Raw genomic sequence first — 16,627 nt, forward strand, 5'->3', positions numbered from 1 at the left:
GAATCTCCAAAATAATGCCTCAGGAGCAACTTACGGAGGGTAATCGGGGTTATTGCTTTTGCATCCATTGGGTGATAACCAATGGTGAGGAAAAAGTTTCCACTCTACTTTTCTTTTCTAAAGATAGCTCCAATTTGTCTAATAGGATTCTTAGAATAGGCATCAACATTTCAAAATTACTTTGAGCTCTCTCATGTGCCCTTTGGACATTGTGGATGCAAATAAGAGAAAAATGTCAAGATTTAAATACTTCTAAAAATCCCAGCATGTAGCTAGAGGCATAAAAAAAGTAAGTTTCTGGACTTAGTGGGATAACTGAGGAGGACTTCAAACAGAAGAGGGAAGTGTGGTAGGTAGTTTTGAGAGAGTGCCCCCTAGTGTATACACCCAGGGTAATCCCCTCCCCTTGGAGCATGGGCAGGATTGTGAAAATGATGGGATTTCACTCCCATGATTAGGGGACATTATATGGCAAAGGTGAAGGGATTTTTCAGTTATAATTAAGGTCCTTAGTCTGTTGAATTTGAGTCTGTCAAAGGAGATCATCCTGGGGGGGCCTGATTTCTCAGGTGAACCTTTAAAAGGGATGAGGCCCTTCCTGCAGGGAGAGATCTGAAGCATGGGTGAGATTATCCTTTGAAACAGGCAGCCTGTAGGAGCTGTGAGTGACCCCTGGCCAATAACCAGCAAGACAATGGGGGTGCCAATCCTACAACCTCAAGGAATTGGATTTTGCCAACAACTTGAATAACCTCGGAAGATGGTTCCGGAAGACCCTGGATATCACACAAGAACACAGCTGGCTGACACCCTGATCTCAGCCTGGTAAGTCACTCGGCAGGGAACCCAGCTATCCCCTACCTGAACTCCTGACCCACGGAAACGGAGGCAGTCAATGTCTATCATTGTAAGCCTCTAACTTTGTGGTAATTTGTTATACAGCAATAGCAACGAATACCAGAGGTTGTACTGAACTTCATTCTGATATTTTATGGGGCGATGTGCAAATGTCATACAATCTTAGAAACAGTCTATCTGCATCAACCATGGAAGGGAATATGGCACCAGTGACTGGCACAGTGATCCTGCTGGTCCACGACAGTTACCTCTCTAGGCTATTCCGGATCAATTACTGCACAAAGCTAGGGAAGAACCACCAGACATTTTAAGTGGTCGCAACATTAACAAGATCCAGCATTTCTCATCTTCATGATGCCTTAGACACAGGGAAACTTCAAGAGTAACAGCAAATGCAAAGACAGCCTATAAGATCAATACACTGACTTCAGATCAAATTAAAAGATGAGTGCCCCCCACGATGAGGTGGGACCCACCACAGGAATCACATCCTGCTTTTTAAGCAGTAAATCTAGCATCATCTACTGGTTACACGTGAACCAGGTAACAAAACCCAGAGGCTGTGGAACTCAGTCCACTGACCACGGCCGCACCGGGCTCTCTTTGTGCAAAGGTCGGATTACAACAGGACACCTGAGAAGATAATGGATGGTAAATTTAACAGGCAAGCTGTCGGTTGGTGGACGGAAAACTTTGTAAGGATCCAACGAAGCTTGAAGTCAAATGGTTAGGTGTAGCCGCTGACTGATGAGAAATAGCAAACACACGAGCTTGTGGCAGACCAGGTCCAGGTAGGGGCACCTGTAAGTGTACCCAAATCTTCTGACCTGCGACCCATGGGGCAGGTGATTTCAGTGTTTACTGGGGAAGGAACTTATATGTAATTTTTTAATGAGAAAGTAAATCCTTTGTCTATAATAGAACTTTTCGAAGCACCAAATTCATTATAGGCCAGGACATTTCTGGACACCATTATTACTCCTGGAAGCACCCAAAATACTTGATGTTTTATGACATAAACCACAAAGAGAGCTGTATAATTTGGTAACCATATTATTTACTGTTCTATGAGATATCAAATGTCAAAAACTTTTGGACTCCACAGTTTTGGGGTCAGAAAGCATGTCACTCCTACGTGCTGTGGGTGGCAAGATCCATGTGAGACCCACTAAGAGCTCAAATGTTTTCCTTAGGAAGCAGGATGCCTCCAGGCACCTATCTTCACTATTGAAGAGACTCTGTCCTGTTCAGAACACAAAACAGGCCCCTCTCCCGTAACTTGGCTGATTTTTCCATCTGCATAGGTAGTATCCACAGCACCCTGGCCCCTTCAATTAGCAACAGAAAAAATCTGCTCTCCAGGGTCTCCCCAAAGACCGACATTATTTGACCACCATCTCCTTCTTGCCAGAGCTCCCTGACATTCCAGACATGAAATAGAGGAATGTAGTCTACCCATTCTTGCAGGTAGTCTATCCAATTAGATATCTGGCCCTTAGACTGTGACCATGGCCCATTGGAGTGGGACAAAGGCTCTTCAGCCTTCCTATCCCTCCTGCTTTTAGGAGTAACAGCCATGGACTACACCTCGAGTACACCTGACTTAGATGATCTGAAAGCTATGTTACCTGCGGCTTCCCCTATCCTTCTCCTCGCTCTCCACCTTCAAGATGAAATGCCTTTGCTAAATCAGCTTAGACATGTTGATGTTACACCTTCAGTTTTCACAAAGAATGCCCATGAGAAATGGTCACATGAAGAATAATAATAATAATAATGTCTTCACCTGTTCCGATGAAGACATTGCCCACTGTATTTTCTCTTTGTATATACAGAGCCAATACAAGAAATGTCTTCAAAAATGTAACACCAGGAAAAGAAATTTATCTAGATAAACTAAGTTTTGGTTTATCATTCCATGAAAAATTGATCATCTACTGGCAGCCAAGACACTCAGAGTCAAGGTCAATGCTCAATTACAGTAACTCTACCAGCCTTGGGATATATATTCTATATCCTCTGTCCCTGCATATTTTAATGACATACCTCAAATCCTTTCAGGGAGTAGGTTAGTTGTATATTTTAAAACATTCAGGTGGGAGCACAAGTACAACACTTTAAGAATGTAAGACCTCAAATCTTATATTTTAAGATCAATGTAATATAGTGGTTAAACCTATACTACTTGGTTCAAATCTCAACCCAACTACTTCTGACTTTGGACAAGGTCTTAGCCTCTCTGTGATTCACCTTCTTTATCTCCAAAATGCAGAAAGCAAAAATACCTGTTTCTAGGGTTATTTTGAGGAATAAATGTATCAATATACACGAAGCCCTTAGAACAGCAGGCACTAAAAATGATTTGCTCTTATTATCTCGCCGGCTAATGGCAGCCTCTGTCAGTACGTCGTATGATCAAAATGTCAAATGCTATTATTAGCCTTCTGAACTTTATCCATTCAAATGCAACATATAATTCTTACCTACTGTAGCAGATGCTGATGAGAGCAGAGATTTGCCCCAGGAGCCCCAGCCTGCCCATCCCCCTCCACTGGAAGGCAAATCCACAACCTGTAGAAAAACAGATTAGCAGAAGGTTAGCAATTCAGTATATGCAGGAATGAAAAAACACCCATTGGTTTGAAACAAAAAGGTTTTAAAAAAATCACCAGGAATCATATCTCCCTGGCTTAAAGTTCATAAGGGCCATAAAAGAATACACCAACCCACATTTCAATGTGTACTTTGGAACAAAACTGATTAGTAGTGCTGTTGGCTTCTGCGGGCTCGGCTTGAAGTGAGAGGAAGGGAGTTTGATGTTAACAAAGACCCAAATGTCCCCTTGCCTGGAAGACAGGGACAAGGGCTGTAGGGAGGAAACATTTAATACATTAGGGCACAAAGTGATTTGAAAAAGTTCAAAACTCTGGCAACTTTAACATAGCTAAACAAATGTTCTCTTCCAGGCAGAGGTAACTTTCAAATCTCTGGGGTGATACGAGGGAGCTCTGATGGACGACAGGTGGAGTGTCTAGAAAAGCACCAATAAGCCTGGGGATGGGTAGCAGCAACAGGTAGTCTTTTGAGGCAGACATCTTTCTTTTTTAGTTTTTTAAAGACTTACTTGCTTTGAGAGAGAGAGAGAGAGAGGGCGGGGAGGAGCAGAGGGACAGAGAGTCCTAAACAGACGCCACGTTGAGTGTGGAGCCTGCCACGGGGCTCGATCTCACAACCCTGAGATCACAACCTGAGCCGAAATCAAGTCGGATGCTCAAGCGGCTGAGCCACCCAGGTGCCCCGAGGTAGATCCTTTCAATGTGTCTTTCACTGCCCCTGGGCTCTGTGGGCTCAAATTCTTCTGCCTAAGTATTTGGATTGAGATTGAGAGACCCTGGTTCAGCTTGAGTTGGTTGCTTGAATAGAAGATGAAAACTCAGGCAATGTGGGGTGACCATATTCTATCCGTCATGCCAACTAAGGATTAAGAGAAATCAGAGTGAGCAGAATGAAGGAGATATACTCAGAGAAGTTGTTGAATTCCTGACAGCTTCTCAGCCCCTGGTTCCTGTCCCTCCTCAAGGCCCTATTACATTCTTGGGGTCCATGAGATTCCAGCATAGTCAATGAGTCTGTCTCTTTTTTAAATGTTTTGTTCACTGATGTATCCCCAGAGCCTAGAAGAGTACATGGCATATAGTAAGTGCTTAATACATTTATTTGTTGAATAAATAACTGAAATTCACCTATTTTCTTAAGTAATGTAATAGTTTCTTGCAACCAAGCAGCCCTGACTCAGTTAGTGGAACTACAGCTTTCCCTTATTATCTAGGAATACATTCTAGAAAATGAGGCAAGAATACATTAGGAGTAATACATTAGGTGCTGAAGAATCACAGCTCTTTCCTCAAAAAAAAAAAAAGAAAGAAAGAAAGAAAGTTCAGTGAAATATTCCTACAGAATTTGTGGCTTCTGTAACTTTTGACCCAAGGCTGGTCCATCAGTCAGCACCCTTCCCTTCTCCCTGCTGCCTTCTACCTTTGCAGATGAGGGTGGTCATGTCAAATAGTTTGGGCCAATGAGATACAAATGGGAAGGCTTTTGCTTTCATGATAAACAACACACTTATGGCTGGCGCCAACTCTTCCCACCATCCTTTTTTTCTGCCCTAAATGTGAATCTGATGCTTGAGACTGAAGCAGCCATTTTTGCGGCCATGATGGAAAGGCCAGGGAATCACAGAGTCACTGGTCCTGGTACTGTTGAGCTACTAAACCAATGTGAGTAGTTGACTGTCTTCATTCTTTCTGTTAAGTGAGAAAAAAAATAAGTTGCTCTTTGGTCAACTACTCTATGTTGGATTTTAGTTCTTTGTACCCAAATGCATTCTTAACTGATTCACCTAGTAAATATGTAACACCATCCATCAGTGTAGAATACTGGTCAAGAGAAAAGGTTATGGAATTAAATTGCTTGGGTTGGACTCCAGGCTCTGCCATTTGGACAAGTTATTCAAGTCTTTCAAGACATTGTTTACCCTTACAAAATGAGATATGGTAGCATAAGAACCGTAAATATAAGAACCAATAATCTCACAGGGTTATTGTGAATATTAAAAGAAATAATTCATATAAAGCTTTGAGCATAGTGCCTGGCACATAATAAATACTCTACCAATGTTAACTAGTGATAATAATAATAATAATAAACAACTATATTTTTAACACTAAGAAGCAAAAAGCTCTGAAAGTTGGCTGACATTTATTTCTGTCTGGAAACAATGAGGAGCTTGTTAACATGAATGGAAATACTCATGATTCATGACTGTTTGCTTTCATTTTTGGTGTCTACATTGATTTACTTCACTTCTGCAATGGAAGCCAGTGGCAATTTTATACCATCATGAAGACAGATGTAAGTTGGGTGATTAATATCATTCTTTCACAGGACAAATCACTACCTATGTGATTAGGGAGAGTTAATACACTTAGGGGTGACAGCTTTTGACTCAAATTCATAATAGTTAATATACTCTGACAGCTGGTAATTGACTAGCAAATGAAAATAAATGTTAAATGAGTCTAGAACTTTTTGCAGTATAAATTACTGCTTCAATTGCTTTATTAATAAAGCTCCTTTGACATTGAGCTGTGACCTTGTGCTCAGCTACAAAGAATATTCGTTATCAATGGCAAATACTCAAATGACTAAATGTGCACATTTAATATAAAAGCCATATAAACTAACTATTCAACATGAATTCTCATCTTGAGTATTGTCTCTGCTTTAAATGGCTTTAATGTTACACACTTATGAGTCTATAAAGTAGGCAGCATGGATCTACTCAGATCTTTCATTATCAAATATGGTTATTTTAAAACTTTTTTTCTCATCCTCATCCCATGTGACCCCCATCTCCTTTAACAGACAGCTTCACATAAGAATTTGCCGAGAAAACAGAGGCCACCAGATGGGAACTCTTAACTTCCTGTCCCTCCTCATAAGCTCTCAGAAGAATGACCTCATTTCACAAAAGCAAATCAGACTTGGCTTGATCAAGAGGGATATCCAAAACTCAACTTAAGATCATTTAAACATCTGCAACTGTTGTGTGGTCCTAAGAATATGAAGAATGCAGGATTCCATCAAGTTCAAAGCTCTTTAAATAGAAAAGATATGTACATATCTGGTGTCCCATTTAAAGGTCTTTATCTTAAATGGAAAATACACTAATTTATTTTAGGCTATCAAATTTACATGTGTCATTAGATAGAAAAAATGTACAGATGTTAGAATTCCATTAAATTTGAAGGTCTTTAACACTTAGATGGAAACGAAAGTACCTGTCATAAAAGATCCAAGATCAACCTGGTTGTCCTATGTCCTTGAGGAGATCAAAAATCAGGTACTGTCCACAGCGCATATCTGTGAGACCAAACCCATTTTAAGTTTTGTTACTCATGACATAGCTGCTCTAAAAAGGGGCTCAGTGTGACATTCAGGGAGATGGAAATCACTCTGGATGCCTGCAGTTCTGTCAAAATATTTGCTTGAAAATGGTCTAGGTTATTTCCAAGTAATTTTCTTCCTTGGTGAGTATGTATCATTCCACTCTGGAAATATTTAAAATTAAATATAGAAAGGTTTAAAGCATCAACATCAGGCTATTAATATTTTTATGCATATTTGGTCTTCTCTGCACTATTGTTTAAGAAATTAAAGTGAAACTTAAAAAAAAACAATTTAAAGTGAATAACTGAATGATTAGACTTTTTTAAAAAAGATTTTATTTTTTTATTTGACAGAGTGAGAGAGAGCACAAGCAGAGGGAGTGGCAGACAGAGGGAGAGGGAGAAGCCAGGCTCCCCCACAGAGCAGGGAGCCTGATGTGGGGCTCAAGCCCAGGATCCCAGGACCCCAGCATCACGATCTGAACCAAAGGCAGAGGCTTAACTGACTGATTAACCGACAGAGGTGCCCCAAATGATTAGACTTCTGATTTTAAGTTGAAATCTTCCTAAGTTTATGCATGGTATTATAACATCTAACAAATCTTTAGGTCCACTCTATAATTTCATTTAATTAGGTTTATAATACTTCCTATGCACTCAGCCAGGTTTTGTTTGAGTAGATAAATGAGGTGCTTAAAAAAGAAAACAGAATACATTACATTCATATAGACACAGTTTTAAAGTATTTGAACATACTTAAGTTGGTAAAAAGGACCAAGCATTCATCAAAAGTGCCTTGAAAGTGCCTGTTCAATTTTGCTAGACTTCCAAGTAGAGTAAGATTTGTGAGATGAATATAAAGCCTAGGAAGAATCGCATTTTTGAATTTATAATCTTAATACATTGAACACTAATTGTTTAAACCAAATTAAAAGTCCGAGTAGTCCTTTTTATTTTTTAAATTTTTTAAGAAGATTTATTTATTTGAGAGAGAGACAGAGATGGGGAGGGGCAGAGGGAAAGGGAGAGAGGAAGAGAATCTCCAGCAGACTCCCCACTGAGTGCAGAGCCTGACGTAGGGCTCGATTCCAGGGCCCTGAGATCACAACCTGAGCCGAAATCAAGAGTCAGACACTCAACCAACTGAGCCACCCATGCGCCTCATGAGTAGTCCTTTTTATGCACAAACACACACTGGCCTACACCAAAAACCCATTTAAACACAAATCTAACTTAAGTGCACCTCCACTCACAATTACTTCCTTCCCTTCTAGCATTATGGAAGTGATGTTTTCCTCTTAGTTATAATTATCACCTCCACGTGAACTCCACTGGGTCTGGGTGGGTTGGTCTTCCCTCCTCTCCTGGCTTTTCAACATTTCTCCACCTGCTACTTCCCACATTCAATCATGTATACGATTCCTCCACCTTAAAACCAACAAACGAAAATCACAATGACAAAACGTTTCTTTCAAACCTATCTGGTGTCTGCTCTACATCCTGTTTCTTCACCTCCTTCCAGACGCGCCTACTGTCCGTACCTGCCCCCCCTTCATTCCTCCACCTGCCACAGGACTCTCCCATGGCCGCCAGGACTGCATGAAACCATTCTCATCAATGTCACAGTGGCTTCCTTTAGTCATTTTATTTCGTGACCTTTCACTAGCATCTGCAGCTTAACCACATGTCCATTCTTAAACTACTCTTTTCTCATGGCTTCCATGCCGTATCTTTGGATTCTTACTTTCTTGGACCATCTTTTATTTTGATGATTTCAGTTTACTTTAGAAAGTTTTAAATGTGTATTATGATATTATGGGGAGTGCTTAACGAAGCTGCAATCCAAGTGCTTCCAGCATTCCAATAAAATATGCATAGTTCAGGGTAGTCAGTTGGCATCCTAATCAGGAAAGCCATCCTCCAGAGGCATATATCATGAGCATTTCTGTTATCCGTCACTTTTTTAACACCTGATGCTTTGCTAATTAGCATACTGAATTGCAGAAGTGGGTTTAACTGGTAGACACGGTGAACTATAAACTAGCATTCTGCCTACATGGTGAAATTAAAGGTATTTAAGTGTTACAGATGGCTAAATTTATTTTAGAGCCTCTTTCTATCTTTTTATGAATAGGGCATATGAAAGGTTTTTGCCCTGTGCTAAATGGGGTTCTATCCAGCTCTGAACTCTGGGCAATTCTAGTTTTTTGATGCCAGCTCTAAAGGAAGAAAACCCTGCCTCTAGAATTCTAGATATTTGTCTTGAGCGAAACTCATTCAGGGTGGCGATGAAAGCACCTAAAAGGACAGAACAATGGGATATTCTCCAGCCTACATTAGAAACAGTTGTCGTGAACTGTTTTTAATTTTCTGGTTAATTAATGTTCAATTTTAAAATGTCAGTGTCGGGCGCCTGGGTGGCTCAGTTGGTTAAGCGACTGCCTTCAGCTCAGGTCATGATCCCGGAGTCCCGGGATCGAGTCCCGCATCGGGCTCCCTGCTCGGCAGGGAGTCTGCTTCTCCCTCTGACCCTCCTCCCTCTCATGCTCTCTGTCTCTCATTCTCTCTCTCTCTCAAATAAATAAATAAAAAATAAAAAAATCTAAAATGTCAGTGTGGTACAATGTAATTTGTGATTTGATTTCCCTTATAGAATGTGATAAGATCATGAAGAAAAGAGGTAACCCTCACCATCTCAACTTCTGGCTACCACAACCTATCAAAAAGAACCTAAGAGCCAAATTGGCTTAGGGACAGGAACCTTCCAGGGCCAAGGCCTTGGCCTCTGTGCTTCTTTATTTACATATAACACTGGGGGCAATCTCACCCACTCCCATTTCTTAAATAACATTCAAGTATTAATGGTTTCCAAATCTCTCTTCTGGGCTCCAGGCTATTATAACCAACTACCCACAAAATATCTTCCCTTGGATATCCCATGGCATGTTCAATACTGAACTCACCATCTTCTCAATCTCACCCGATGCCCCAACTAGCTCTTTCTGTGTCCTAGTCTTAGTAGTTTCCAAACACTGGTCCATAGACTGACTGCAAGAGTCTCACCTAAGGGGAACTTATTAAAAACACAGAGTCTTAGCTCCCACTGTGGTCTTTTGAATAAGAATCTCAGTGTAGAGCCTAGGAATCTGAATTTTTAACAATCTCCCTAGGTTATTCCACTATACCACCAGATTTAGGAAGTATTGCCTTATATGGCCAAACTGCCCCAGCATCCACCAAAGCCAAACATTGAGTGCCATCATGGAGAGTAGGCTTAAAGGGGGAAATACTCAAAAAGAACAGAAGCAAACTTAACTTATTCATTGAAGAGGCAAAAATCTGCCATCTGTGTGTCTTGGTCTATGTTTGCTCTCCTTCGTCTCCCCTGACAGCAATTTTATGGCCTTATACATTCTGTTTTTCCTTTTCTAAGGAGAGAACTAACCGGTGGTAGTCTATGTTTTCCTCTGTGAGTACCTTTAGTGATAACATTGGAATTCTTTACTTTCATAATTGACCTTATGTACTGGTGTTAAACAGTAGAGATGACTTTTTTTCCACTCTGGGTAACATTTCTTGGTGTTAAGAACTTAGGGAAATTTGATTTACATCAGATCTTGTAGGGGCTGATAGGCCAGTTTATAAGTTCCCAGAAAAAAATCTCTGGAAATAAGTGTCACTCCTGACTAGCACTCCAGACAAACATCTCTAAATTGAGGCTGAAGTTGTCCCTGATTCCTGAAGATTAATTTAAGTGCCCCATCTAAGGCTTCCCCTGTGTCTGTCCTATCTAGTACTATAGGATATGCTATCATTACTTTTATACAACACTCCCTTCTCCAACTAGACCGTAGGCATCCTGAAGATAGTTGTGCCACTCAGATTCCTGGGCACAACACGTGGTGTCATGGGGCTGGTAGAGGCCTTCGAGAGTCTAACCTCCAATGTTCAAATGAGTTTGGGGGCCATCTCTCATGGATGTTGTAGAGTAGATCCTGCAGGAAGTCTCAACTCAGTGGCTTCTAGTCTGTACATCATAATGGACGAGAAAAAGAAGGAACACCAAGGACAGAGATCGCTTCTTTGAGTGCATAAACTGTGAGTGGTGTGATCCTTCAAAGCAGAGGTGCCAGCCAGGCAGTTGGCAGAATCACTGGCCTCCTCCTCTTCTCTGGGGCCCTCCTAGTCACAGCCCTACCTGCCAGGTTACAGCCACTGGGCTGACTCAGGCAAAAGCGAAGCTAATAAGGTGGGTTTTGAGGGGACCCAGACCCAAAGAGACTATGCAGATACAAGTCACTTAAAGAAAAAAATATGCACACATCTAAGCACATTATCACAAAATCTACTGTGTCCTAGAAGATACTGGTTTAAGCTTTCTCAAAGGCTATTCTGCCAGCTTTTTGTTTTTGTTGTTGCTGTTTTTGTTTTTTTGTTTTGTTTTGTTTTGTTTTACATCCCTGCAAAACCACTGTTTGCTTTTGTTTAAACATCTCCGTTCATGGGAAACACCCTCCTCTCTGAGGAAGTCCGTCTCTTCTTGGAATGGTTCTACAAGTCAAACCCCTTGAGGAAACTGAGGCACAAGGAACATGACTTTGAATAAAAGAATCACAAGACATTAGTCAGAAGAATACCTAGTGCTATTCATGTACACAAGTCTTCATTTTAGGTCCGAGGGGGGAAGCCAGGCCCCCTGGTTCCCTGTGTAGTCTCCTCCCTTCATTGATCACATGCAGACATTTTCCCACAGAAGCTTGTTTAAAGGGATAATGAGATTCTTTTAGGCTCAGATATACCTGGGATCAAGTAGGCTTTTGAGCTTGTCTGTTTTCCTATTGGACCTGCCATTCCTCAGGGGACCTGTGTTCAAGATCCATACAGTCAACTTATAAATGAACTTTCGATTCAAGGTTTTCTTTAGAATTAATTCTCTTCTGGATCAAGAGAAAAATAGTTGTTTTCATCGTTGCAAAAGGATTTTTCATAAGTACCCAACAAGACAATAAAAAATAGAGCAAATGAACAATGCTTGAAGACAAGGCGCAACACTGACTTCTTGTATAGACTTAAAAGGATAAGTTACCAAGGGAGATAGTAGAACCCCCTTCTCTGGGTAATCCCTAAAAAGAGACTAAATTTGTACCTACTTAGAAGTGTTTAAATATGACCTGGGTGGAAGAGGTATCCTCTTCCCGCAAGGCCCTTCCACCAGCCATATCGGCTTTCTGCCTTCTTAGAACAAACATACTGATGGGCATTCCTCCCACATCTTGGTTTCATCTGAGCTCCTGGTGCAATGCCACACACATACACCCAGAGCCACAGTCCCAACCCTGTGGCCAATATTTGCACTTCCATCCAGATACTTTTGGGATGCTTCATGATGAAGAAATACTCTTTTCCAAGTCCTTGAAAACTATCGGGGCCATGCAGGAAGAGGAGGGCAGTATCTGTCCGCTTAATTGGGCTTTAACCCTGTAGCATCAAGGTTTATAAAGAGGTTTCAAAAGCAGGACTCATTCAGTTTGCTCAAAAAATGAAGAAGGCAGATATGTAGGCACACACTGACTTTTTATTGTGCTATCTTTAAAATTAGCTATCTCGTTTTCATTATTAGAAGTCTGGAATTGGAATGTATAATCTATCCATCAGGAGCATATATATTTTGAATTAGTAGAGCCTGTGACGTTTCTTTAGGTCATCTCAGGTCACAATGTTGCGGCCAAGATGTGGTTTTCTTACTGTACAAAGATATTTATTAATAGCAGCACTTACGATAAGAATTGAGAACCAGTGCTTCCCACAATAGAAAGCGTGCAGGAAAAAGTTTCCAAAGTCAGGTATATGGGTAGATATAGCTATAGGATTTTTATTTATTTATTTTTAGCTATAGGATTTTTAAATAGATATCCTATTGGCTCTGTTTCTCTGGAGAACCGACTACTACAGCATCAGCATTTTCTAAAGCTTTCCCAGTGGTGGAAATGTTCAGCTAGAGTTGAGAACCTCCGGTCTAGGAGTGCTTAATCCCTTAGGGGGTCCGTGGATGGCTTTGAAGAGTCTGTGAACCCTTGGAACTCACAGACGAAATTGTGTCTGTGTGTTTACCAGATCTCATTCAAACTCTCAGCTGGTCCTCAGATCCTCTCCCCGACATCCCTGCCAAACCACTCTTTGCTTTTGTTTAAACATCTCCGTTCATGGGAAACACTGAGGAAGTCCGTCTCCTCTCGGAATGGTTCTACAAGTCAAACCCCTTGAGGAAACTGAGGCACAAGGAACCTGACTTTGAATAAAAGAATCACAAGACATTAGTCAGAAGAATACCTAGTCCTATTCATGTGCAAAAGTCTTCATTTTATAGAGGGAAAAACTGAGGCACGGAGAAATTAGGTGTCTCGCCCAAATTGAGAGTGGTAATGTTAGTTCCGAGGGGGGAAGCCAGGCCCCCTGGTTCCCTGTGTAGTCTCCTCCCTTCATTGATCGCATGCAGTAGAGTCTCTTCATGGAGGTAACCGGTGGTGGGACATGTCAGAGGAGCAGGGCTGGGGCCTGACTGAGGGAAAACCCTGATTCCCCATCTTGGACCATTCCTCTGGAAGGCAGGATTGGCCTGCTTCCTTCTTTCATGCTGAATGCTTCTCCATCCCCACCAGCCCCCATGTGGTTGAAGGTGAAGTTGCCAAGAAAACCCAGCTCCACGATCATACTGATGTTGTACAAGGAACCAATTGGGAGACACTGGTCTATCTTATCCCCCAGAAAGTTAGGTGCAGGCACCAAAGGGAACAGGCCATGAGCATGCTCTGCCTCTGGTCCTTTGGAAGGTGGTGTGTGATGATAAAACAGTGATCTGAAGGTTTAAGATCCATCCCCACAGTGGATTTGTAACTATGTGTTAAAAGTTAAGTGATATTAAAAAAAAACACTGACTTGTTTAGGGTAGAATCAGGCTCATTAATAACTTGGACTCATGATGTTCAATATTTCAATATCTTCCCTTTATTACCAAGTAGCTTAATATCTCACTAGGCTGCTTACTATCTCTGAGCCGGATTGCCTCGTCTACAGATTAAGGTTAATAATATCCAGCTTAGAACCTCAACGAACCATTGGATGAAGCAAATTACATAACCTATAAAGGGGCTAGCGGGGTGCCTGGCATACAGGATGTAGCCAGTCTTGGTGGCTGTTACTATTATTGCCACAATTATCAAAATGCAAATATTATAATGACCAATTATTCTCATATATGCCTTTTCTCACCACACAACCCCCTTTTGAAGACAGAGGTGATGTCACAGTATATTCCGAATCCCCCTGATCCCCGTAAGCATCGAAAATACCCCGATCTGTGCCCATGACAGGTATCAGTAAGAACTTAGGTTGCACTGAGTCGAATGAACCACACCTACCGGATTAGTCTGTTCTTTCAGGGGTATTTCAGATCCAAGTTCTGCCTCGAGGCTGACGGAGTCAATGCATTCAGCAAGTGCATCCTCAGTCACTTCTCCATTGAGGGGGGGCTCCGTGGCACTGGTGTGTTGGGGCTGCTCAAGATGCCCGGTGTCAGTAGTCTCTGCACCCTGGACGGTGGCATTTTCATGCCCATCTCCTCTGGCGTCAGCTGCTGTTGGCTCAGTTGAAATCATAGCTGAATCACAGCGCGCTTCTGTGTCTTTGGGTGAAAACTCACTCTCGGGCATCTTGGCAATTTCTGCTTTGTCTCTAATGGCTGAGGTGTCACCAGCATCGTCAGACATTTTAATATCTGTCAACATGATTACAAACACTTTCTGCTTTAATCTGAATTGTTAAACCTTAATCCAAAACCCCCCAAATCAAATCTGGTAGGGGAAGACTTTCTTCTACCAATAAGAAACTTTATGTAACCTTGGGGTAGGCTGAAATATGGCCCCCAAATATATCCATATCCTAATCCTTGGAATCTGTGAGTGTTACCCTTATACAGCAAAACGGATTGCAGATATGGTTGAATTAAGGATCTTGGGATGGGGAGATTATCCTGGGTTATCTGGGTGGGTCCTAAATGAAATCATAAGTGTCCTTAGGGAAAGGCAGAAGGAGATTTGACTACAGAGAGGAGAAGGTGATGAGAGAACAGGAGCAGAGCTTGGGGTGATGAAGATGAAAGAGGGGCCACAAGCCAGGGATTACGGGTGGCCACTAGAAGCTGCAAAAGTCAAGGAAACCATTCTCCCCTCAGAGATGCCAGAAGGAACCAGACCTACCAATACCTTGACTTTAGCTCAGTGAAACTAGTTTTGGACGTCTGACCCCCAGAACTGTAAGAGAATAAATTTGTGTTGTTATAAGCCACTAAGTTTGTTGTAATTTGTTATAGCAGCATAGAAATCTAATACAACCCTATCTCTAAACTTTCATGGATCTCTTACGTGGTATATGGGGATATGTATATGGGAACTAAGAGTATTATCTCTATCTGTGAAATTATTTAATATCACTTTATTAATTATAATTGTAGCAATAATGAGAATAAGCATAGAAAATACCTGAGAGCTTATCGAAAACTACTTGACATTTAGCTTTGCAACAACATCAGGGAGTCACATTGAGAAAGAGACATACGTACACATAAGTGTGCTTTATTGGACACCAGCTGGTGAAGGCCTGGGCTCTGCCGGGCAACAATTTACGCAGCGAAACACAGGAGGAGTTGGAAGGGAAAGAAGTGCAGTATTAAGTCAAATGAGGCATGTCACCATTACGAAATTACCTACAAAGATGAAAACTCTCTACGAAGCTTGCAAGTTATTGTATCATATAGGACAGCACCATTCAAGAGAAGTTTTTGCAATGATGAAAATGTTCTATGTCCACATTCTCCGATGTTGTAGTTAACAGCCACATGTACCTATTGAGCATAAGTGTGGCTAGTGCAACTGAGCAACTACATTTTTTTTTTAAAGATTTATTTATTTGAGAGGGGTGGGGTAAAGGCAGAGAGAGAGGGAGAGAATCTCAAACAGACTCCCTGCTGAGAGTGGAGCCCAATGTGGGACTTGATACCCTGACCCTGAGATCATGACCTGAGCCAAAATCAAGAGTCAGATGCTTAACTGACTGAGCCACCCAGGTCCACCCCCCCCCACCCTTTTTTTAAGTAGATTACACACCCAGCATGGAGCCCAATGTGGGGCTTGAACTCATGACCTTGAGACAAAGACCTGAGCTGAAATCAAGGGTCAGATGCTTAACCAACTGAGCCACCCAGGCCCCCAGCAACTACATTTTAAATTTTATTTAATTTTAAATGATTTATGTTTACATTTTACATAGGCATACATCGCTAGTGGCTACCTTACTGGATAGCACAGATCTACAAGGCTAGTTCGAGATGATAATTTTCTTAAGCTAACATGAAAACACAGTGTTCTCACTACACCAGAAGCCAAGTCTCAGTCAAATCAGTGGGTATTTTTGCTGACCTCAGTGTTTACCAATTGGTCAAACCCCAAGTTGCTGCTAAAGCCACGGTATGGAAGAAGCCACTTAACATACTGGTTACACGGAGTACAGGCTTAGAATCACATGCACATGTAACTCTGGTCCCTCACACATCTGTCCCTAAGGTTGTTTGGCTATTGTCCTTGCTCGTGCTACATTGTCTCCCTTGGTGAATCACATTCCTTTCTCAGGGTTTCACACACCACTCTCAATGTTGTGAGTTTCAAATATCTACCGCATTCCATTGAGATGGAATGTGAATTAGTGGTTTCCAGGAACTGAAGGGAAGGGGAATGAGGAGGGACTGCTAATGGGTATGGATTTCTTTG

General features: G+C 41.6%; 1 protein-coding gene across 2 annotated transcripts in view; it reads right to left on the reverse strand.

Annotated features, from left to right (window-relative positions):
- The window catches only part of FAM114A1 (family with sequence similarity 114 member A1), a 56,942-nt gene extending 42,367 nt beyond the window's left edge, over positions 1 to 14,575 (reverse strand). For both annotated transcript variants that reach the window (XM_021701608.1, XM_044912751.1), the window contains exons 1-2: positions 14,225 to 14,575; positions 3,342 to 3,429 (exon numbers count right to left, since the gene is read on the reverse strand). In XM_021701608.1, the coding sequence (XP_021557283.1) occupies positions 3,342 to 3,429; positions 14,225 to 14,572 (436 nt within the window). In that variant the 5' untranslated portion in view covers positions 14,573 to 14,575. The remainder of the gene's footprint in view (positions 1 to 3,341; positions 3,430 to 14,224) is intronic.
- Positions 14,576 to 16,627: the final 2,052 nt, after the last annotated feature.

This window comes from Neomonachus schauinslandi, chromosome 2, assembly GCF_002201575.2.
Source record: "Neomonachus schauinslandi chromosome 2, ASM220157v2, whole genome shotgun sequence".
In the NCBI taxonomy this organism is placed as follows: Eukaryota; Metazoa; Chordata; class Mammalia; order Carnivora; family Phocidae; genus Neomonachus; species Neomonachus schauinslandi.